This window comes from Trichomycterus rosablanca, chromosome 5 (assembly GCF_030014385.1).
Source record: "Trichomycterus rosablanca isolate fTriRos1 chromosome 5, fTriRos1.hap1, whole genome shotgun sequence".
Taxonomy (NCBI): domain Eukaryota; kingdom Metazoa; phylum Chordata; class Actinopteri; order Siluriformes; family Trichomycteridae; genus Trichomycterus; species Trichomycterus rosablanca.
In genome coordinates, this window is record NC_085992.1 from 3,753,220 (window position 1) to 3,777,669 (window position 24,450).

At 43.0% G+C, this 24,450-nt stretch overlaps 1 protein-coding gene across 1 annotated transcript in view; it reads left to right on the forward strand.

Moving 5' to 3' along the window:
- The first annotated feature begins 3,065 nt into the window (after positions 1-3,065).
- Positions 3,066-24,450, forward strand: part of galntl6 (polypeptide N-acetylgalactosaminyltransferase like 6) — a 180,321-nt gene continuing 158,936 nt past the window's right edge. Inside the window, exons 1-2 of the mRNA XM_062994766.1 lie at positions 3,066-3,248; positions 5,479-5,723. Coding sequence (XP_062850836.1) covers positions 5,574-5,723 — 150 coding nt within the window. The 5' untranslated portion in view covers positions 3,066-3,248; positions 5,479-5,573. The remainder of the gene's footprint in view (positions 3,249-5,478; positions 5,724-24,450) is intronic.

Genomic DNA, 24,450 nt, shown 5'->3' on the forward strand with positions numbered 1-24,450 from the left:
ATAGATAAAAAATATTCAATTGTAAAAGCAGACAAACAAACCATGATGTAGTGCTTTCTGCTAGTTAAACAAACCACATTTGTCTGTAAGAAGGTTAATTCCACCTCCCAATAACATGCAGAAGGTAGATTGGTGCCGGGCATACATCAGTCTTCGTACAGGGTTACTCAAGACATTGATCAAAGGTAAGGATTGTATCCAGGGTCCCAGGACCCATGTTGCTGTGCAGGAAACCATTTATATAGAAATCATTTCATCCTGGTCATGGTTGTGATGGATCCAAAGCCAGTCGTGCGTGAATACGCTGAGGCAGGATAGCGGCGTAATGCACATGTCACATCCTGCATGCTGTAATGCATCTTTCTGTCGAGTGTGTGTCTCTAGTGAGACTGTCAGCAGGTTGTGTGTGTGTGTCTGTGTGTGTGTGTGTGTGTGTGTAGACTGTCTCTACTTTAAAAAACTTAAAAATAAAAAGTGTAATAAAATGTGGACATCTTTCCCATTGATGAATAAGCACATTACCGCTGTGTTGTAAAAGATTCATTCATCGTCGTTTTGGAGAGTTCGCTCATCTGGTGGCATTAGTGCCCCTCCTGTTGGTGCATTGAGGTATAATAAGAACTGGAGAGAGGGTGGCATTAGCTCTGATTTATTTTAATAAGGTTACTGATTGGCACATTGTTTTTAAGGATATCATGATATTCTGTTCATGGAGGCTTCGTTTATTCAACATAGTATTCGATTCGATGATCTGAATCATGTGTCATGTGACTCCCTACAGCAAAGGCCCGATGGGCCGGTGACACCAGGAGACAGACGAAAATGTTGGCAATGCCCCCCAGCCCAGAACAATAAATCAGAACCAGAATAGTGAAGCAGATTAGATCTTAGAAGCTAAGCAGGGTGGGGCTCAGTCAGTACCTAGATGGGAGATTACATGGGGCAATTAAGAGCAACTAATCCACCTGTTGCATGGTTTTGAGAGAAACAGGGTAAGTCTCACAGTGACTAGGGTCGAAGATCGAACCTTTGTTCCAAAAGCTCATGTTGCTGTGCAGCATCTACAGTACATTACTACTATTACTACTGGTACTACTACTACTACTGCTACTACTAATAATAGGCACTCAGTTGGTGCATCGGTCTATTACACTAGCCCACCACCTCCCGGTTAAAATCTAAATGGTGCTATCAACTGGCTGGGCATCTACACAGACATGATAGGCTTTGCCCGGGAAGGGGGGTAACCAAAGCCGTGCATTGGTTTATGCCAAGTTCACATTACACGACTTTCCAAGTCAGGTCACTGTACAGTTCACACTACACGACTGGATCTCTTGTAATCGGGAGTCTTTCAAGTCGGTGTGTATTTCACACTACACGACTGATCGCCGATAGGGGGTTTCACACTACACCATCTATCACTACCTGGAATCACAGACGAGCTTCTCTGGTCTCCCAAACTACGTTTTGTCATGAAAACACACGCGAGAAGTGACGAGGGGTTTAATGATACCACGTCCAAAAATGCACGTCAACAAGAAGCGAGAGATCAAAGTTTTCGCTCTGATGTGCAGCGTAAAATCAAGGAGGAAAAATAAATGAACCTGAGAGGATTTGGCAACACGACCAGCATGGATTGTTCTTTAGTGATTTGGAGGTTAATAAATATATTTGGTGTTAGTGTTTTGTAGAGAACGATCAGGTCAGAAATACTGTAAAACTTGTGTGTGTGCTGATGTATTCTGATATAAACTATATTACGCCCCTGTCCCACTTTTTTACACTCCTCGCCTGCGTTTCCCCTCACACCGTATCTTGCGTTCTCACTGGCTGTTTGACATAGCACTCATTGCCAGTCGGGCAACTCAGATCCAGATATTTGACAAGCTAGAAATCTCTCTTCGGTTCGCCGCTCAGATCGAGTTGTTGAGCAGTTCACACATAGCGATTGAGAGCCGAGTTTCGATCCCCGAGTGAACGCCGAGTTGCTCCCGAGCCGGCAAATCAGGGCAAAAATCATGTACTGTGAACTAGGCATTAGGTGACCCGCTCAGACATAGCCATTGACGTCTGGTCGACATCATTCAAACCCTGGATCCCAGAAGTAGGGGGCTGGCAGAAATCACTACCACTGCTAGTTTGCCACTGTTGGGCCCTAAAGCAAGGCCCTTAACCATCAAATAATATAAATAATATACTGTAGTGTTACATCACTGTAAGTCACTTTGGATAAAAGCGTCTGGTAATAATAATATACATTTACATTTTCAGCATATAGCAGATGCTTTTATCCAAAGCGACTTACAGTACTTTGACAGTATACAGTCTAAGCAATTGAGGGTTAAGGGCCGTGCTCAAGGGCCCAACAGTGACAACCTGGCAGTGGTGAGGCTTGAACTGGCAACCTTCTGATTACTGGACCAGTACCTTAAGCACTAGGCTACAACTGCCCTAATAATAATAATGATCATCATTATAGTCATTTTTAAAAGATTTGGCTTGCAACCCCCCCTTCTTCCCCACACGAACACACACACACACACACATACGAACACACACACACACACACTTTAGGAGCCCCTAGTTTAAAGACATGAAATTGTGAACCTGCGCCCCCTCAATCAAACACTGGTACCACGATGCTCAGGCTGCCAGTCGTGGGTTTGGCACTACATAGCAACACACTGCCTTGATACAGACGCGTTTCACCAGACCTGAACCGAGTGTTGATGGAGGAACTTGTGACTCTCTGCCAGGCTGCAGTGATTTATGGGATCTCAGCCTCCCAGCCGTGATCCAATCAACATGTGATGCGGGAGTATCGGCACACCGACTGCGCGCTCCGTCACCAGCGCGTCTCTTCAGGATTTAATCGGCGCCTGGTGAGCGTCGGTGGGTGCTGTTGTACCTCCCACACCTGCACACCGGTCAGAGGGGCATCACCCGCGTGGGAATGTTTTCATACCGCCGTACACGTGGTGAATAACGACGATCTGTCGAACGGAGGCGGTTGAAACGGTACCGGGGGAGAGACGGACGCCGGAGATCCGGAGAAATGAGGCGCGTTTTCACGGGGATTTGCCGGTAAAATCGGTCAGCAGATGCCAGTTAGCAGCTGGCACTGTACGCAGAGACAGATTTTCGCCTGGTTTGGGGAAATTACCCAGCATTTCGGCTACAAAACCCTGAAGGATTATTGAGGAACGCCGTCTTTGTGCGTTCCATCATGAAAACCCGCCTGCACCGTGAGTCCCTCTTTATTTCAATCTGTTTTACCGTGGCACATTTTGCCGACAGTACCCACACTGTTAGGAATGGCATTGGATTCCCAGATTTGCCATCTATGATTTCGATATAACGTGAATAACGTGGGCATCACGCTGGCATCACGCTGGCAGAGGCTCGTTTGTATACATACCGAATCTAGTACGCGCGTCAAAACGCATGATGTGCTTAAGTACTGGTACTAATTTGCCATACCACTTAGTATGGTAGTATTTTAGGTTGGCATACTGGTATACATCATGTGGAAAACAGCGTTGCCAGGTTGGCACAATGTTCAACCTTTTGTGGATCTGAAGTTATATCTGTATGTACGTTCACACTGGCACTGCTGCCACTTTCTGAGATTGTCCATCGTAATGCAAGCGATTCAGTTTCAAGTGACTCAGTCCAGCAGTGGCAATCAACCTCACCTTATTTATAGTGATTTAAAGTGATTTATTACCAGTAATAAGGTATTTAAGGGCAGGTACAGTTTACATGACAGTACAAAACTTTGTACACCCTAAAATTCCTGATCCAAGTGACTGTATGAATAGTTTTGCCCCTGGTTCTGAGTTCGGGTCCTTTCTGTGTAGTTTGCATGTTCTCCCCATGTCTGTGTTGGTTTCCTGCGGGAGCTCCGGTTAAAATCCTAATAAATAAATACATTATTTGGACTTTTAGTTTGTTGTTTAAATAGTTGCCCCAAAGCAAAGTGAAAGACAGACTAGAAAGGAACATACCAAAGTACATGAGGGCTGAACTACTAGTACTGTGTTCTTTAAAATGAATCTTTAAATAATCATTTATAAATTAAAATAAAATAAAATAATACAGAAGCTGCACATGTGTGTGTGTTAAAGTGACCATGTGAACACACACTGGGGGCCAAAATGTAGTAAAAATGCTTCATATTTGTATTTTTCCTAATTTTCTGATTCTAATGTTAACACGTTTTCTTCATGATTGAACCAGCAGAACAATTTGAGTAAAAATGTTAAATCTTTAAAAACAAATACAAACCTTTCCAAATTTCTTAGTATTCGGCGCTGCTGAGAATCGAGTAAGCATGTTGAAGTCTCGTATCAAGTAAGACTGGAAACGATGAGAAGTGCAACGATGAGTCTCCTCAGTTCCCAAACCTTTAAAAAATCTCAAGTGTGTTGCAGGAGTCAAACTCAAATACAAAATACAAAGAAGTTGGTCGTCAGTGAAAACAGTATTCAAACAAATTACAGATTCTTGTTTTAATTGCGTTTTACAAAATGTCCCAATTTAGTTTTTTTTAAATAGGGTCTGTATAAATCAGTAGTCCAAACTACAACCTGCGAGCCATTTGTGTCCCGTTACTCGTTACGGCTCGTGAGGTATTTTAGAAATAGTTGTTGAACAGGTTGTTGAACAGGTCACACATGGTGATCGAGAGCCGAGTTTCAATCCCCGAGTGAACGCCGAGTTGCTCCCGAACTGCCACATCTAGCGGCGACCAGTCGGCAAGCAAAAATCAGGGCAAAAATCATGTAGTGTGAACTAGGCATATGTGGTCTTCCTCTCTTCATCCTCCATCTGTTTTTGTTTATTTTTTTCACCGTATTGAGGAAGCTTCTCTCATCTGTTAACACTGTCATGCTAACACTAACTGGCTCCATAGCGCTTGTAGCGGCGATCAATATTATATGATCTGCTGCCTACTAAAGTCTACAGCTGTTGTATTAACTGTGCTATGGTATGGCGGTATATGAAAAATTCATACTGTATGAGGAATCAAATAAGGTATACCGAGTGTACCGTCATACCGCCCAGCCCTACGTTACACCTACATTAACGTTCCCCAGTTTTTGGATAAACTAGACGCCGAATGTGGAGGATTTTAGGCACGCTGGGAAAATGAATATTTCTTCAGAGGGTTCAGAGGGAAGTGGGTATGTTTAATTTAAAGTATAATAATCTTCATATTAGGATTATAAGCTGGTGAGTGAAATCTGGAGTTTACACGATACTGTGGACGATAGATCATTAATCACTCAAATAGAAAGGAAGTGGAATTGTTAGTAATCATGTAACTCTGTTATATTGTTATTTGTTTTATTACTAAAGAGTCTGAGTCAAGAAAAGTTTGGACACTCTTGATTCTTACACTGTGTGTCATTTTAAACCACTTATTACTATTTAAACGTTGTTCATGTCTAATCCTTCCTCTGTGTGTTTCAGGTAAAGGCCACTCGGGACAGAAGCTTCTCTTTGTACCAGACGTCATGGATCCTAAAATGTTCCTTCCGAAAACGTTTGTCTGTATTTAGAACCGAATGAAGAGCTTCACCATGAAGAGGAGGCAGAAGCGCGTCCTGCAGATGGCGTTTTTGTTCACGTTGGCTCTGATTTTTTTACCGAACGTGGGGCTGTGGTCTCTGTACCGGGAGAAACACCTGATTAAGGCTCACGAAGCTGACGAGCAGGTAAGCGGGCGCTTCTGGTTTCTATGTGTGAAGTGGTCTCAAGAGGGCAGTGGTCCCCAACCACCACAAGTTTAAAAAGCATAAATAATTAGAGATTGGTACAAGAGCGATTAAATTTCCAACACACTTCGGGTGTTATTGTCCCCAATCACCACTAGGTGGGAGCAGCGTCTCGTTGCAGCGAAAAAAGTGAAATCATATCTTGTATGAAAGCGGTCCACGGTACAAAAAAGGTTGGGGAGCCTTGATCTAGGGAACGTCATGAAATATTTTGGGTTTGAATTTAAAGTGCAGCCACGCCCACAGTTTTTCCCCTTAAAACCCATCATACTGTATGTCCAACATAGTGTCTAACAAAACCATTAAAATTGCACTAAAGGTGCATTCACATGAGAAGCAGCAAAACGCTTAACGCGAACAAAACTTAACGTGACTTAGTTGTCCTGTCTCCTTCTTTTAGTACATTAAACCACGTTAAGCTTTATTTTTAACCAGAACCATTTTAGACTTTGGGAGAAGCTGATTCTGATTCTCACAATCTCTCAGAACCTCGAGCTGTAACACAAGTTTAAAAGTGAAACAGTGAGGAGAATCCAGATAAACACAGATACACGTGAAGCTTTCAGACCGGATCTGATGGTGGTTTGGCTGCTTCTCATGTGAATGCACACTAAGTTTTAGTGTGCGATTTGGGACACTGCCGCTTTGAATGTTGTGGTAGCTTTGAGCTCCAACTTTAAGTAGAATAGATTGACTTACACAATTTGAGCTATGTTTGTTCCTACCTAACGAGTCTTCGTTCCCACACACCCATGACGGATTCTCCAGATCTTGTACAGGTTCTCCAGATGAGTTCTCTTGTTTAATGACCTTTACCTCAGGTGTCATGCTGCTGATTTAACGTTACCTGGTGTCGTTAAAAGTAAGGGCGCATTCAGATAAGAAGTAACAAATGGGGGGTGGCACGGTGGCTAAGTGGGTAGCACTGTCGCCTCACAGCGAGAAGGTCCTGGGTTCAATCCCCAGGTGGGGCGGTCCGGGTCCTTTCTGTGCGGAGTTTGCAGGTCCCCCCCCGTGTCCGCGTGGGTTTCCTCCGGGAGCTCCGGTTTCCTCCCACAGTCCAAAGACGTGCAAAATCTAATTTGTCCATGACTGTGTTTGATATAATCTTGTGGGAACTGATGAATCTTGTGTAATGAGTAACTACCGCTCCTGTCATGAATGTAACCAAAGTGTAAAACATGACATTAAAATCCTAATAAACAAACAAACAAGTAACAGATGGCTTTTGCGTTGGCTGTGCCGTTGTTTCCCATGACGTGTGGCGGTGCCGCTTAGCTTGCTGCTGCGCTTCCCTGAGCATTGACCTGATTGAACTTTGACCCGGTGTGCCACTGACCTTTTCGAAGCTCCCCAATCAAACGAACTGTTTGATATGACGTGACAGAAGTGACTCAAGTACAATCATGGAGGAGAAGTGAGAGAGTCTAAAACGCTCAATGTGAAAAGATAAAAGCTTAATGTGGGTTATTGTAGTAAAAGAACGACTTAGGAACGCCAAGCTTGTCTTCATTATTACTGCTCATAAGTTCTCTCTACTGCTGAAATGACCAACCTGTGGTGCAAAACTGAAATTATAATTTCTACTAAGATTTTACTTCGATTATTATAAAGAAAAATCAGATTATTATAAAAAGTAATCATCACTTTCATCACCACGGTGGCTCGGTGGGTAGCACTGTCGCCTCACAGCAAGAAGGTCCTGGGTTCGATCCCCAGGCGGGGTGGTCCGGGTCCTTTCTGTGTGGAGTTTGCCTGTTCTCCCCGTGTCTGCGGTTTCCTCCGGGTGCTCCGGTTTCCTCCCACAGTCCGAAAACATGCAGTCAGGTTAAGTGGAGACACTGAATTGCCTATAGGTGAATGTGTGTGTGTGTGTATGTGTGTCTGCTCTGCGATGGACTGGTGCCCGGTCCAGGGTGTTACTGTGTGCCTTGCGCCCATTGAAAAGCTGGGATAGGCTCCAGCACCCCCCGCGACCCTGATTGGATAAGCGGTTGAGTGAGTGAGTGCTTTCCTTTTGCACCACAGGTTGGTCATTTCAGCAGTAGAGAGCACTCATGAGCAGTAATAATTAAGAGCAGTTTGGTGTTCCTGGGTCGTTCTTTTAGTACAATAAACCACGTTAAGCACTTTCGTCTCTCCAGGAGAAGCTGATTCTCCGCATTGCTCAGAACCCCGAGCTGTAACACAAGTTTAAAAGTGAAACCAAATACGGCCAAATTTAGATACACGTGAATCGTGTATTTTCGCCCAGGCTCGCAGTGGGCAAAGCGCTAAACGCTTCTCATCTGAATGCGCCATAATGGACGTAGCAGTTGCTTCGTTGTCATGACCCCCCCCCCCCCCCCCCCCCCCGTTCCCCCCCCACACACACACACTGCACAGACATTATTTGGTTGGTGGACCATTCTCTGTGTGTGTTGTTCTGGTGTATTAGGTGCAGCATTGCATCTTTATTTTTTAAAACCATGATGCCAGGCTTGATCTGTTTCAGTTTTGCGCTGGCACAGATGTTGGCACTTCATATTTTCCTGGGAACCTGGCCTGCATCGCGGCAGAACCACCCTGGATAAGTAAGAAGCCTCCAGAGGTGGTGTGACAGCACTTTTTGGAGTGGGATGCAGGCTGTTTATTGCCGCCCTTGGCTTGTTCTGGATTTTCTTTCTTTACTCTACTTCCAAGACCTTGTGGGTTGAGCCTTAACGTGACACCAGGCTTTTTATTCTTTTTTTTTCCTTTTCTTTCCACGGCAGACTGTTATTTTGTTCCTTTCATTCGCTTGCTCTTAGTTTCTCTTATTTTGGCCACCTTCTTTATCTTCCCATCGCCTCTTTTTGTTGATGGGGTTCCTTCTTAGCCGCAGTTTGTTTTCCCATGGTTAAGCATCTTGCACGTTGGGTTTATTTTTAATTCTTTCAGAAATGGGGCTGCACTTGGTGCTTCAGGGATGATGTGTTACCCCTAAATAGTGTTAATAGTTATTATTCTCCTGAGAATAGAACATGTATTATTGTTTTCACCTAAAGTGTCTGGACTGCAAAGTAATACAAGCTACTTTTGCACAGTTAAAGATGATAAAGTTACTTCTTCTGCTGCACTGTCCACATCAGGACATTTAAATGTTGGGTGAAGAGCAATGTCAGGTCCTAAACAAACCGTACCAATGGTGAAGTCTTCTTCCCGGCCCTATAAACGTACACACAGAACATCAAACCAGTTATGCTGTCAAATTTATTTATTAATCATAATCAATTATCATTAATTAGCAGTCACGTCATGAAAATACACCGACCAGGCATAACATTATGAGCACTGACCGGTGAAGTGAATAACGCTGATCATCTCTCCATCACGGCACCTGTTAGTGGGTGGGATATATTAGACAGCAAGTGAACATTTTATCCTCAGAGTTGAAAATGATCAAGCGTGAGGATCTGAGCGAGTTTGACGAGGGTCAAATTGTGATGGCTAGACGACTGGGTCAGAGCATCTCCAAAACTGCAGCTCTTGTGGGGTGTTCCCAGTCTGCAGTGGTCCTGCAGCTCCAGCAGCTCCTGTAGCTCAAATTACTGAAGAAGTTCATGCTGGTTCTGATAGAAAGGTGTCAGAATACACAGAGCAGCGCAGTTTGTTGCGTATGGGGCAGCAAAAGGGGGACCAACACAATATTACGAAGGTAGTCATAATGTTATGCCTGAGCGGTGTACAGTACTGTAGGATGTGATTAAGAAGCTTTGGGACATTTTTCAGCTAATGGGATTGCATGGTTGGAAGTACCTTTTGTGCAGTATGGTGGCTTGGTGGGTAGCACTGTCGCCTCACATCAAAAAAGTCCCAGGTTTAATTTACAGGTGGGGCGGTTCGGGTCCTTTCTGTGTGGAGTTTGCATGTTCTCCTCGTGTCTGTGTGGGTTTTCTACGGGTGCTCCGGTTTCCTCCTACAGTCCAAAGACGTGCAGTCAGGTTAACTGGAAATACTAAAGTCTCCTTGGGTAAGAGTGTAAGCATGTATACTCCGATGAGGCATAACATTATGACCACCTTCCTAATGTTGTGTTGGTCCCCATTTTGCTGCCAAAACAGACCTGCAACTGTGATGCTCTGTGTATTCTGACACCTTTCTATCAGAACCAGCATTAAGTTCTTCAGCAGTTTGAGCTATAGTAGCTCGTCTGTTGGATCGGACCACACGGGCCAGCCTTCGCTCCCCACGTGCATCAATGAGCCTTGGCCGCCCGTGACCCTGTCACTGGTTTACCACTGTTCCTTCCTTGGAGCACTTTTGATAGATACTGACCACTGCAGACCGGGAACACCCCACAAGAGCTGCAGTTTTGGAGATACTCTGACCCAGTCGTCTAACCATCACAATATGGCCCTCGTCCAACTCACTCAGATCCTCACGCTCGCCCATTTTTCCTGCTTCTAACATCAACTTTGAGGATAAAATGTTATCCCCCCCACTAACAGGTGCCGTGATGAAGAGTGTTATTCAGTGTTATTCACTTAAAGTTATGCCTGGTCGGTGTGTGTGTTTGTTTTGTGATAGACTGGTGACCTGTCCGCGGTGTTTCCAGTCTTTCGCCCAGTGAATCGGACCCACCACGAGCCCGAATTCAATACAGGAAATATTACAGATGCACCAGTGTCTCTGTTAACAGCTCAGAAGCTGCAGTGTTTATCAGCTCTACTTTATTATGTGTAATTGGTGTTTTTCTTGTTCTAAAAACCATTTACTGTTTAATGAAGAGGAAACAAGCATTGGAAAGATCTTGAGCTGTTTAACGAATTTCAGATAAGATTTTCCAAAATACGAGCATTGTGACTTTCTGCACTTTTTATACTCTCACCGACTCCCACACGAGCTCGAACTCTCATCCCGCGAGGTTATTTACGTAGGAGCACCTAACGCGAGTTGTTTTTCTGTTTATTATCATTTATTTTTAATAGGCGCAGGGTTTAAGGTCAGACGTGGGTTTAAACTGACCTCACGTTACCCTGCGCTCATTCAGAAAAGGTTTCAGATGCGGTTTAACGTCTTCGACCCGGCTGATTACTGGTTTTACCCCGCCGATAGGTCTAATTAGTGTTTTTCCAGGAACCGCCTCACAAGTCGATAAACAGGAAACGCGCTCCTGAGACGAGAAAAGTTTCAATTAGGAATAAATTACCCTCTCTCATGAAAATAAAGAAAGGGACCCAAAGGAGGGACCAATTCTCACAGTTTAACTAAGAACCTGTTCCTGGTTTATTAAATGTGCCATTAATCACAGCGTCTTTCAGGAGCAGATTTAATTTAATAGCCTGATAGTTAATAAAGGCAAAAATCACAACCAGTTTGCTGAAATTTAGTCGCCATAAAACCAACTAACTAAATAAATAAAACAATAAACAATTGGGCGTCTCACAACAAGAAGGTCCTGGGTTCGAGTCTCATGTAAAGTGATCCGAGTCCTTTCTGTGTGGAGTTTGCATGTTCTCTCCGTGTCTGTGCCAGTTTTCTTCCCATATTTTAAAGACATGCAGTCAGGTTAGAAATTGCCCTAGCTGTGTGTGTGTGTGTGTGTGTGTGTGTGTGTGTGTGTGTGTGTGTGTGTGTGTGTGTGGACTGTAGTGGATAGTTCTGACATCCTTAGGTTGCTGGTTCGAATGTCGAAGGTGTAGAGTTAAATGTTGTTGGTCAAGCCGTAGGCTAGTAATCAGAAGGTCGCTGGTTCAAGCCCCAACACTGCCAGGTTGCCACTGTTGGCCCTTGAGCACGGTCCTTAACCCTTAATTACTTAGACAGTGTACTGTCACTGTAATGTAAGTTGCTTTGGATAAAAGCGTCTGCTAAATGCCGTAAATGTTTGCCCTGTAATGGGTGGTGACATGTGCAGAGTGTTTCCTACCTTTTGCCCAGTGACTTGCACCCACTACAACCCTGACCAGGATTAAATGGTGGACAATGAATGAATGAATGAATGAATCAATGAATAATAATAATAATAATAAAGAAAATAATAATAACAATATTAATAATAATAATAACAATAATAATAACAATAACAATAGTAATAATAATAATAATAAAGAAAATAATAACAATATTAATAATAATAGTAATAATAATAACAATAATGACAACAATAGTAATAATAATAATAATAATAATAATAATAATAATAATAATAAAATAATAATAATAACAGCAATAATAATAATAAAATAATAATAGTAAGCAATAATAATAATAATAAAATAATAATAACAGCAATAATAATAATAATAATAATAATTGTTTCCTTTTTAATAAAATAAAACTAGTCTTAATAAAATTTGTCAACAACCCCCCACTGTGCCAAACGGATCTCTCTTACCTAAAATTGTACCTTTGTTTTACACCTTGTGTCAGATTAAATCTTTTTCTGAAGCTTTTTTATCTTTTCTGTTTATGTATTTTTCCCCAATTTTCCTCCCATCATATTAGAGATCAGTATCGCACACTGAGAGACACGCACTGATCCCTATTACCACTGGTCTCTGAGCTGGACTCATCAATCAGCCAGCGGAGGCCAATCCTCAGCACAGCTGATCATGTGCCTGTGTAGGCGCTCGGCCGGCTGATAGCAGAGCTGAGATTCGGATTAGAAACCTCGAGATCTCAGCACTGGTGTGTTAGCGTATGTTAGCGATGCGCCAGCCGAGTGCCTGAAGGCTAAGCTTTGTTGATCTGTGTAAAATTTACATGCTGTCAGGACCTCCCACACTGCTGTGCATCAGGATCAGCAGCAGATATGTCTTCAAGCAAACTGAAATCCTGCAAAGAGGTTTTTCTATACAACATATGTAGTGTTTATTTATTAAAACCGGCAACCTCTGGCCCATGTCCCATGCTGGCTTATTAAGACAGAAGACTTGTTTGAAGCCACCAGCAGCAGATTCTTACAAATAAAACACAAAGAAAAACACATTAAAGTGTTTCTCCACCACTCATGTCGGCTTCTCGGCCAGACCAGTATCATACTGGTTATGCTGGTAAACTGTGATCATAGGGCATGATGATTAAGTGTATGTAACACTTAATTATTGTTTTTCTGGTATACGTCCAGAATAGGCAGTCGTCACATCGTCATTCTCTACAATCTATGGCTTTAGATCACTCCCACATCAGCCTGGGAATGATTGTAGTGTTTGAAATGGATTGTAGTGTTAAATGAAGATTTGGAAATGGTGTGATTGGGCTATTTTATAGGCTGCTAATGGTAGGATTTATAAATGATGTGGTTTGTATACGCTTTGGTTTTAGAGAGAGTAATTTGGAGATGGCTTTATTTATTTATTTATTTATTTTTAATATTTTCTTTATTCATTTTCTCCCCTTTTTAGTGCGTCCAATTGCCCGATTGCTTCATGCTTCCTCTCCACCAATGCCGATCCCTGCTCTGATTGTGGAGAACGAGCTAACCCACGCCCCCTCCGACACGTGGGCAGCAGCCGTATGCATTTTATCACCTACACTTTGACGAGTGCAGTGCAGCCTAGCTGCGTGTACGGAGGGACACACCCTGACAGCACTCTTTTCTTATCTCTGTGCAGACGCCATCAATCAGCCAGCAGAGGTCGTAATTGCACCAGTCATGAGAGAGAGACCCCATCCGGCTTAGTCCCACCCATATGAACAACAGGCCAGTCATCGTTCATGTGGCCGCTCATCCCCAGCCGGCAAGGCAGAGCCGAGATTTGATACGATGTATTCGAGATCCAGCTCTGGTTCCAGCGTGTGTTTTTACCGCTGTGCCACCTGAGCGGCTTATTTGTTTTAATGTTTGTTTATGATCATTATTTAATGGTGGTGTGGTTTAAAGTTGGTGTGGTTTGGAGAGAGTAAGGTTTGGAGTTGCTGTGGTCTGTCTAATGTGGTATGATGGAACTGGTTAGGTTTGGGGTGGTTTAAAGATGATGTGGGTTGGAGATGACAATAAAGGATAGGTAGGATTTATTTATTTAGTTTATTTGTATTATTTGGAGATATTTGCAATTTCAAAAACATTTTATAGGTTTGTTTATGGTAGGGTTTGGAATGGAGTGGTGCAATTTGAAGACGCAATTGAAGTGGTTTGATATGTTGGTGGTGGAATTTTAAGTATCTGGTAGTATAGCTTTAAAAATGTGAGATTTTGGGCGCCCAAGTGGAGCCGCAGGATATTCCGCTAGCACACCAGTGCTGGGATTCTAAACTCCCAGCCCTACTACTGGTCGGCTGGGTGCTCCCTAGTGGGCACAATTGGTAGTTGACTCTCTGTCACGCACTGATCTAGTCCAACTTGCCTCAAGTGCCAGTCCACCGAAGTACGTGCAATTAAGGAGGTGTTGGTGGACTGTGCATGCGTCAAAGGGGGCTTGTATCAGGCAAATATACCCTCCTAATCCCCAGCAGCGGAAGACAAATTGGCTACTTTAAATTGGAACAAAAAGGGAGAAAATACATAAATAAAATAATGAGATGTTGAAGGTGCTTTGGTTTGCAAGTGGTTGAATGTGTAGGTGTGTGAGTTAAAGATGTTAGTGCTTATTTAAGGTTTGGTAATACTATGAAAAAATAATTGAAAATATAAAATAAATAAATGAACATTTCTTGCTTTGGCAAAAACTAGTTTTAACAAGGAAGAAAAATCATCTTATTGTCTTATTGTTCATCTTTTAAAAGACAGGTCCCAGCTTACCTACTGCTGCTCCACCAGTGAGCTTCGGTGTCCCCCTCCTTTTAGCATCCTTTGTTGGTCAGTACCAATTACGTCTGAATAAATCATCTTTCAGTCCCTGAAATCTTTTAACACTGATGTTGGCTGTGGCAGCGTGCCAGTCCTGAGGATGCATGAAATCTGCGACATGATTGAAGCCCAGACCTCCTTCTAGTGGGTGGAAAATGTCACGCTCTGTCTTTTTCTGTCCTCTCTCTTATTTTGAGCAGAATTCACTGTGACACTTCACTCCCGCGACCGTGAGGTGTCATACGTTTCCATTTGGTGTCCGGTAGGTGTCATTTCGGACAGTGCCACCTCTGTTAGATGGCCAGCGCTGATCACCTGTTTCTGATTTTAAATGAGGGTTCAGGATTCGGTTCAGCAGGAGGAAACGTGGCAGAGCTGGACCGCTCACTTCACTTAATCTAACCCGAGTGAGTCGACATCCAGACCCACAGTTCACTGTCAGATGGTGTTACGATAAGGAGGAAGTCAAGAACAAAGAAGTGGAGGGAAGCTATTCATTCATGAATACATGCTGCTAAATAAATGAGGAACAGGATTTTTACTTTTCATCTGCCCCAAATAGTGATAGTAATGAAATCTGGAGTTTGGTTTGTACATATATTGGTTTATCGATTATGTGATGGGGTTTAGATGGCTTTATACACCACAGAATACGTACAGACCAAGTAGTTTACACAAGATGTAGAATCAACTGTTCCAACCTGACGCATCAACATCTAATAAGGGAAGAAAATCCTACACCATGTGATACCCATTACTATAAAGCACATCCCAACTGAATGCCCAACATATAACAAAGAAAGACAAAGATTACAGACGCTTGAAACAATAAAAGACCCTCAGTCAGGATAATACATAAACAGTTCTCGAATTTCTTACTAATACCGTGGTACCTTGTAACTTGATGTCCCTTAACTCAAAATCTTTGAAACTTGACGCCGTTCATGGAGAAATTTGTACCCCTAAACTTGAGGTGTGAGCGACTGCCGCTTTGTTCAAAAGTGTGAATATGAGACAAATCTGCATTTGTGTGGAATAACCATCAGATCCGAGAGTTTTTAAACACCTCACTGTTACTGCTGGACTAAGAATAGTCCACCAACCAAAAATATCCAGCCAACAGCGCCCCGTGGGCAGCGTCCTGTGACCACTGATGAAGGTCTAGAAGATGATCGTCTTTGACTTTACATCTACGAGGTGGACCGATTAGGTAGGAGTGTCTAATAAAGTGGACAGTGAGTGGACACTGTATTTAAGAACTCCAGCAGCGCTGCTGTGTCTGATCCACTCATACCAGCACAACACACACTAACACACCACCACCATGTCAGTGTCACTGCATAGCTGAGAATGATCCACCACCTAAATAATACCTGCTCTGTAGCTGAAAAAATGGACAGTTAGTGTAGAAACAAGGAGGTGGTTTTAATGTTATTGTTGATCGGTGTATATATATATATATATATATATATATATACAGGTCCTTCTCAAAAAAATTAGCATATTGTGATAAAGTTCATTATTTTCCATAATGTAATGGAAATGCTAATTTTTTGAGATAGGAATTTTGGGTTTTCATGAGCTGTATGCCAAAATCATCAGTATTAAAACAATAAAAGACCTGAAATATTTCAGTTGGTGTGCAATGAATCTAAAATATATGAAAGTTAAATTTTTATCATTACATTATGGAAAATAATGAACTTTATCACAATATGCAAATTTTTTGAGAAGGACCTGTATATATATACATACATATATATTATCTCCTCTGTCAAGTCCGTGGAGCAGAATTCGGCGTGACGGCTCACTCCGGCGTCCACCGCTTGTAAACAGAGTGTGTATCTTACTGGGAGTTTCGTACAATGTCAGGATTGTTAGATGACCAACACCGATGGGCTCCTCCTGAATCTCAATGAGCACCCAGGATTCAGTTCGGCGGGGGGGAAACGTGGCGGCGCCGGACCGCCCGCTCGACTCAATCCAATCTGAGCGAGTCAACATTCAGACCTGTGCTTCACTGTCAGATAGTGTGATGATAACGGCAGAGTAAAGAAAGAGGAAGTGAAGGAAAGCCAGACTCTTCAGGGCCCGGGTTAATCCGGAGGAACCGGGAGCGTTATCGTCACCTTCTATTTGCCTGCAGAGTGGCGAGAAGAATAGAGACGCGGCAGTCGTGATGACATATAAAAGGCATGTCATGATTAGTTTTATTTATTTATTTATTAGGATTTTAACGTCATGTTTTACACTTTGGTTACAATCATGACAGGAACGGTAGTTACTCATTACACAAGATTTATCAGTTCAACCCAGGACCTTCTTGCTGTGAGTCGACAGTGCTACCCACCGAGCCACTGTGCCACCCAGTTTTGTCGTTCTTGCCATTAAGAATTCAATTGAATTCCCCCACAACTTTATTTCACTCCGACGCTGCAGTGAATTTTAATTCTATAAAATAAGCATAAGTGAAAATACACTGATCAGCCATAACATTAAAACAACCTCTACACTCACTGTCCATTTTATCAGCTCCACTTACCATATAGAAGCACTTTGTAGTTCTTCAATTACTGACTGTAGTCCATCTGTTTCTCTACATACTTTTAAGCCTGCTTTCACCCTGTTCTTCAATGGTCAGGACCCCCACAGAGCAGGTATTATTTAGGTGGTGGATCATTCTCAGCACTGCAGTGACACTGACATGGTGGTGGTGTGTTAGTGTGTGTTGTGCTGGTTGAGTTTTTAAATACCGTGTCCACTCACTGTCCACTCTATTAGACACTCCTACCTAGTTGGTCCACATTGTAGATGTAAAGTCAGAGACTATCGCTCATCTATTGCTGCTGTTTGAGTCGGTCATCTTCTAGACCTTCATCAGTGGTCACAGAACAGCCCACGGGCCGCTGTTGGCTGGATGTTTTTGGTTGGTGGACTATTCTCAGTCCAGCAGTGACAGTGAGGTGCTTAAAAACTCCAGCAGCGCTGCTGTGTCTGATCCACTCATACCAGCACAACACACACTAACACACCACCACCATGTCAGTGTCACTGCAGTGCTGAGAATGATCCACCACCCAAATAATACCTGCTCTGTGGTGGTCATGGGAGAGTCCTGACCATGCTAACAAAGCATGCAGAGAAACAGATGGAATACAGTCAGTAATTGTAGAACTACAAGGTGCTTGTATATGGTAAGTGGAGCTGATAAAATGGACAGTGAGTGTAGAAACAAGGAGGTGGTTTTAATGTTATGACTGATCGGTCTTATAGAGAATATCTACATTGAAAGTTCAGTAATAAAGCGATTCCTGTGCTGGATTTTTTCTCCGAAGGTTTTTTTGTCGTTTGTACCTTCTTGAGAATGTATCAGACAGATCGGACACGCTTGGCCGAGCAAGAACCTAACGCAATTAGCGCCGGCATGACAGGTCGGCCTTTCAGCCGTTAGCTCTTCACCCTGCTTTTATTCGAAAGCGCTTCATAGCTCACAGCTACTTCATGAATGAATCATACTGAATGTGAAATGTCTCGTGCCGAACCGATGTAGGAGTCCATGGATTCTCCAGCATATATTTAATATAAGAATATTAGCTGGATTGGATTTCGTGCCGAGGAAGACTCGGAAGGAGCCCCGGGATCAGATTCAATCCTTCCGCTGTCACGCGTTTCCTGCCTTAACGAGAGCCGCAATTTACAAGCCGGGAGAAATAATCCCTGCATTTTTATTGTTCTTCTGTCAGATGATAAGTGACAGCTTAGCTATTGCCTCTGTGCCAATAAGCTCCGGTGACTCCCTTGGTTTATCCTCCTTTGTTGGCCCGTGCCAATTACTCCTGATTGAATCTGACTTCGGTCCCTGAAATCCTTTTTCTTTGATACCGCGCCAGTCTGCGTATCGGTCCCGAAGAAAAAAACGCACCAGATAAAGTCCTCCAGATGAGGAATTCAAACCCAGACCTTTAGTGCCGGGAGGAAATGCTACCCTCTGGGTTTTGTGCTATCTGATTTTCGCTCTGTATCCTTTTTGTTCATCGCTGTTGGGAATATTATGCAGATTTAGTGGACGCTGGGTAGACAGAGTGTCCGTATCTCAGCGGAGGCTTCGCACAATGGCACTATTGTGAGACGGACACGTGTTGGTAGGTGCCAGCGCTGATAACCTCCTGATTTTTAACAAGGATCCAGGATTCAGTTCAGCGAGAGGAAAAATGATGCTAAGTTCCAATCCTTATTAAGGGACAAACATGTTTGGGTCTGTCTGAAAACCTAGTGAGCTGCCTTGCTGCCTAGTGCCTACCTGATCAGCTGCCTCAATAGAAAGGATTCTAATTAGACATAGAACTTGTAAGGCAGATTATTAGATGCACTACTTAGACGCCCATTACTTCACCACAGTTTTAGCTTACTAAGCTAACACATTTAGCCTCGGGCTATTCAAACCGACGGGCTGAGGTGGCACGACCCGCTAGCACGCCAGCTAACGTCTCCCTCCGTGTACTGAAAACGGTTAAACTGTCCCTGACAAGCCTGAATTTACAAATAAACGACACTCGTATAACCTTTGTATAACCTTTATACAAATTAAACATCAATGAGAATGTATGTACATTTGAAAAGAACTCCGCTGGTTGCCCTGCATTCCTCTGCCAAGTCGTGCCGCACTGAATGCTGGGATTGCCTTCAGCACTAAGGAAGCATCGGACGCTCCCTCGTCATTCAGTCAGATTATCACTCAGAATTAAGGCCCCTCAGTAGGAGCGTTTTAAGGAATCTAAGAATTTAGACACGCCCTCTTCTCGGGAGGTTTTTGGGCTCACGGCTTTTGTGTTCTCAGACAGACCTGTTGGGAATCATGGGTGGATGACATTATTCAGAACTATATGATCAGGGTTTGAGCTTAACAATGTGGGGGTTCGTCCAGGATAACTTACAAAAATCCACATTTGCAGCTGGAATGACCTATAAAGGTGCGACCTGTAGAGCGAATGCATGTTGCACCTCCTACTGGTGGCATGCTATACATGTTTTTCACCTGTACAGATTCAGCATAGGGTAACTTTTATAGGGTATCGTGTTTTTCCTGGCATTTTGACCAAGCAACAAAGAATTATGCCTTTTCAACCATGCGCCAGTTCTACAATATAAGCAGTGGTCGTGTGAGTTGAACAGGAGTGAGAATTATGCTTTGCTTCTCAAACAGTTTTGTTATCCAATAGTTTGACGGCCCAGTAAGAGTACAGAGAGTGACAGATCTAACAGGAGCCGTTATATTTACCAGTTAGGTTGCTGTTTAGAGCGGTGGTAGGCAAACTACTGCCCACGGGACACATAGTGAGACAGTTAGGCTGTTTAGTCTGGCCTGTCAAGTATTTACAAAATTGTCCTTGAGACCGCATTCGTTTTGCCTTTTTTCTGCAATACCCTGCGTTTTAGTTGACTCCACTAGATGGTGCTCTCCAAACTGGTCCAAAGCTCTACCCACTAGGCTACCACTGTCCCTACTAAAGCCCTAGGCTTGCTAAACCCGAGTCTGTTGTCTCTACGCACAGATATTAATAGATAGGTAGGTCATTTTTACATACTAGGCCCAGTCTAAACCCACCAGTTTGCCCACCAGTTTGCCCACCACTAGTCTAGAGACAGCACACAGGCTGAATAAATCAGGCTTCATCAAGTCTGTGGGAGTCAACAGACCTGCAGTTTACTGTCAGATAGTCTGATAACATTATTAAAATGTAAAAAAAAAAAGTAGAAAAATAATAAAGAAGTTGGATCTCTTTAGACGTGATGCAAATCCAGCCATGATTGCATCTTGCCAGAGAAATGAGAAACGCTATTGTGATCCTCTATTCTCCAGCGAGGCGACAGCAGCAATAGAGACGGAGTAATTGTGATTCCCGCCTCGGCGTCTCAGCACAGCGACGTTACGGTGATGCACGAGTCAAACCGACAATGGGGGCGATTTAGGGATTATACGAATCGCACCCCCAACGCCCATCGAATCCCGCAATAAAGCTGGCTCGTGATTACTTGTGTCGTTCGTGTCGTGAGGAATTTATTATTTCCCACCAGCGGCTTCAATTCACTCTGACGCGCCGATACATTTCAGGTTTGTACAATAATCAGAGATACGGCGATTGAATAGCCGGTGTGTCGTCTGCTGGAGGAACGAGACCTTCCTCCGCTTGTTATTTCTGTCCTGCCGCGTCCGAGTTCATCAGCTCTGACAAGGCGGTCCATTTCTCTGAGAAGTGACTGTGGGTTGGGTTTCTATAGAATATTATTGCCTTGATTCCAAAATTTCTAAATTGATAAGATAGATAAGATACGATAGAAAAAGATGAGACTTTATTGATCCCCTTAAAAAAATTTACTTGTTACAGGAGTACAAGAGAAGGGGGTAAAGAACAGAAAGGAAAAACAACTAAATAAATAAAATAAATAAATTCATTAATAAATAAAATACAGGCTTAAGAGCTGCCAGACAAACTGCACACATAGTGTTTAGTTATTTATATTAAATGGTTTCTTTTTTAAAACAGGTAATGCACTTTGTTATTTATTATTATGAGGGTCCTACTAAATTCACAGGAAAATGTGCTTCAAATTACAGCTTTCACTGCGGACATTAAATTACATTCATAAACTGAACAATAGAATAAATAGAAGCTACAATACACAGCACAGCTGCCCTAATAGTTGAATGTAAACTTAGAACATCCAGCGACGGTGCAAAGCTTCATGTTCTGTCTCAATGACAAAAATACTTGTTGGGGTTTTGACAGGGGTTCTCCCTGTGTCTGTGTGGGTTTTCCTCCGGGTGCTCCAGTTTCCTCCCATAGTCCAAAGACGTGCAGTCAGGTTAATTAGAGATATTACATTGCTCTTTGTGTGTGTGTTGGACTGGTGACCTGTCCAGGTTGTTTCTTACCTTTTGGTACGCGATTGCTAACTATTGCTAACTGAATTGCTGTAGGATTGCTAGGACTGCTTTTTTTCTATTACCTGGTGCACTTGTTTTCATTTGGAAAAGTAAAAATACGGCTCTTTATTTTATTTGGAGGTTTGAGGTGTGAAAAGAAAAGGTTTGTCCTATAGCCGAACACATTTTCATGTTAAGATATAAGAAGTTTCTATTTAAGGAAGTCGAACAAAATGTTTTTGTATGCAGTCATTTATAATCCTTAGAAAGAACAAGAATCAGAATCGGACAAAACAAGAATCGGTTGGTTATATGTTCACAAATTTAGGAAGATTGCAATTGGTGCATCTCTACTGTACGAGAGGCAGTTTTTTTGTTTTTTTTGTCCATTTGAGAAATGATCCAAGTTTGTGCACTGATATGAGTTCTGTTCTGCAGTCAGAGTCGGACATAAATAAATATTATCAGAATTAAAACGTTAGTATTGTGGTTGGACGTGGACGATAAGGTTACAGATACTGTAAAGCAGGGGTGTCAAACTCATTCTCACCGAGGGCCACATTTGCATTATGGTGACCCTCAAAGAGCCGATTGTAATGTATCCTGCTGTGATTGCTCTCTGCCTTTTAAGTCCTGGACAATTTGTTGTTTTTCTTGGAGGATAAATTCTGTGCATTTATATTGTTCTCCTTTACCACAGACACGGCATCATAACACAAGAGACGTACCGGTTTCTCTTTTTTCCCATTTTTCATTAACTTCTCTTTCTTCTGCTTCAATTTTCTCTTCTTGTACATTTTGGGATTATTTGTAAATATTTCTCAACATCACTTGTTGGAAAACCGCCTCAGTTAAACGCTGATGTGGAAACACTGCCATCTAGTGGCGGGACTTTACGTGTCACAACATTGGCATGCATTGTGGGAGATGCAGTTTATGTCTATTTTAAGACAATCATACGTCTTTTAAGCTCTCTGAGTTTGACACGTGCTGCAAAGCTTGTGAATGTGCTGGTGTTTTTTGATAGAAACTATATTTTATGCTTGTTGACGTTTATAAGCTCCTCCCCAGGTTTCCTCATCACTTTGTTTCTTGCGTTCTCATTGGCTGAAGCTCAACACAGCACTCACCGCCAATCATAACCAGATCGCAACACTTTTCACACGACAGGATTCGGAGTCGGGGACATGCCCGGATATTTAGCTCGGTAGATATTTATAATTAACACGCAGCGTTCGAGAGCCGATTTTTGAGCTCGGTAGGAAGGCTGGTTTGTTTGCCGACCTCCAAAACCTGTTGGCAAGCAGCAAATCAGGGCTAAAACCATGTAGCGTGAATTTACCCAGCCGTAATCAATGGTAGTGTCGTGTATCAGACCCACGACAACATCTGAACGAAGCCTTAATCCCTCCACTTTGAAAATTGAAGGTGTGGAAGTGAAAGGCGTCCGCGGGGAGCGCCGGTTCAAACCTGATTCCTCTGATCTAATCATTAGGCCATGCCAAACACCGTCTCCCAGATTAAAAAGCATTTCGTACGGAGCGAGCATCGCGCGGCGGTGTTAGATAATATAAAAGCACTTTCTCTCCACCTCGTCAAATAACGTTAGATGGACCTATTGACGTTTGTGAGCTCGCCGCCTCCATTAGGCTAATAACTCTGTCCTGGAAGAGAGAACGACGCCAATCACGCCTGATTACGCACCATCCAGATTGATCTCTGACTAAAAGTGAAACAGAATGAACCTGATGTATTTTTAACTCTGGGATTTCAGGTCTGATTGTGCAAATGCCATTTAATTTTTATATTTGACCAATAGGGATGTAACGATACACTCTACCCACGATGCGATGCGATTCACGATACTGAGTGCTCAGCAGTGCTGAGAATGATCCACCACCTAAATAATACCTGCTCTGTATGTAGAGAAACAGAAGGACTACAGTCAGTAATTGTAGAACTACAAAGTGCTTCTATATGGTCAGTGGAGCTGATAAAATGGACAGTGAGTGTAGAAACAAGGAGGTGGTTTTAATGTTATGGCTGATCGGTGTACATGTAAACCGATTTGAATCGTTACACATGTGAATGTGAGTCTTGTGGTGCATCGTTACATCCCTTTTGACCAACATTTTATCCTGGTCAGGGATCATACCGAATTTACTGGGCGCAATTTAATAACCTAGTCCAGACAGAATGCTAATCTAGCATGGGGGCTTAGCCAAACACCCCTCCCCTCTCTCAAAAAAAAAAAAGCTGATCATGTCTGTATTTAGAAGCTCAACCGGCTGATAGCACTGGTACCCTGGATCCCCGCAGTAGTGGCATGACCTGAGCGCCTGCTGTTGTCATCCATCCATTTATTTTCATTGAGTATTGGGTCTGGCATCACACAGCTTCCTTGCTGCCTACTGCCTACCTGATCAGCTGCCTCAGTAGAGACGATTCTTATAAGACATCGACTCAAAGGCAGATTATTTAGATGCTCTACTTAGACAACAATTACAGAGATTACTAAGCTAACACAGTTAGCCTCAGATCATTCAAACCAATGGGCTGAGGCGGCACAACCCGCTAGCACTCCAGCTAACGTCTCCCTCCGTGTACTGTCCCTGACGAGCTCGCATTTACAAATAAAGGACACATGTATAATTACACCTTTATACAAATCAGAAATCAAAGAGAATGTATTTACATTTGATAAGAACTTCGTTGGCTGCTCCGCATTCGTCCGCCACGTTTGTCACGTTTTGTGAGAAAAGTCGTGCCGCACTGAATGCTGGGATTGCCTTCAGCGCTGAGGAAGCGTCGGACGCTCCCTCGTTATTCAGTCAGATTATCACTCAGAATTAAGGCGCCTCAGAAGGAGCATTTTGAGGCATCTAAGAATTTAGACACGCCCTCTTCTCGGGAGTGTAGGATGACCTAAAATGCGTCTATGTAGAGAGATCACCAGGTTTTCGGACAGACCCCATGTCAAGGGGTTTTAG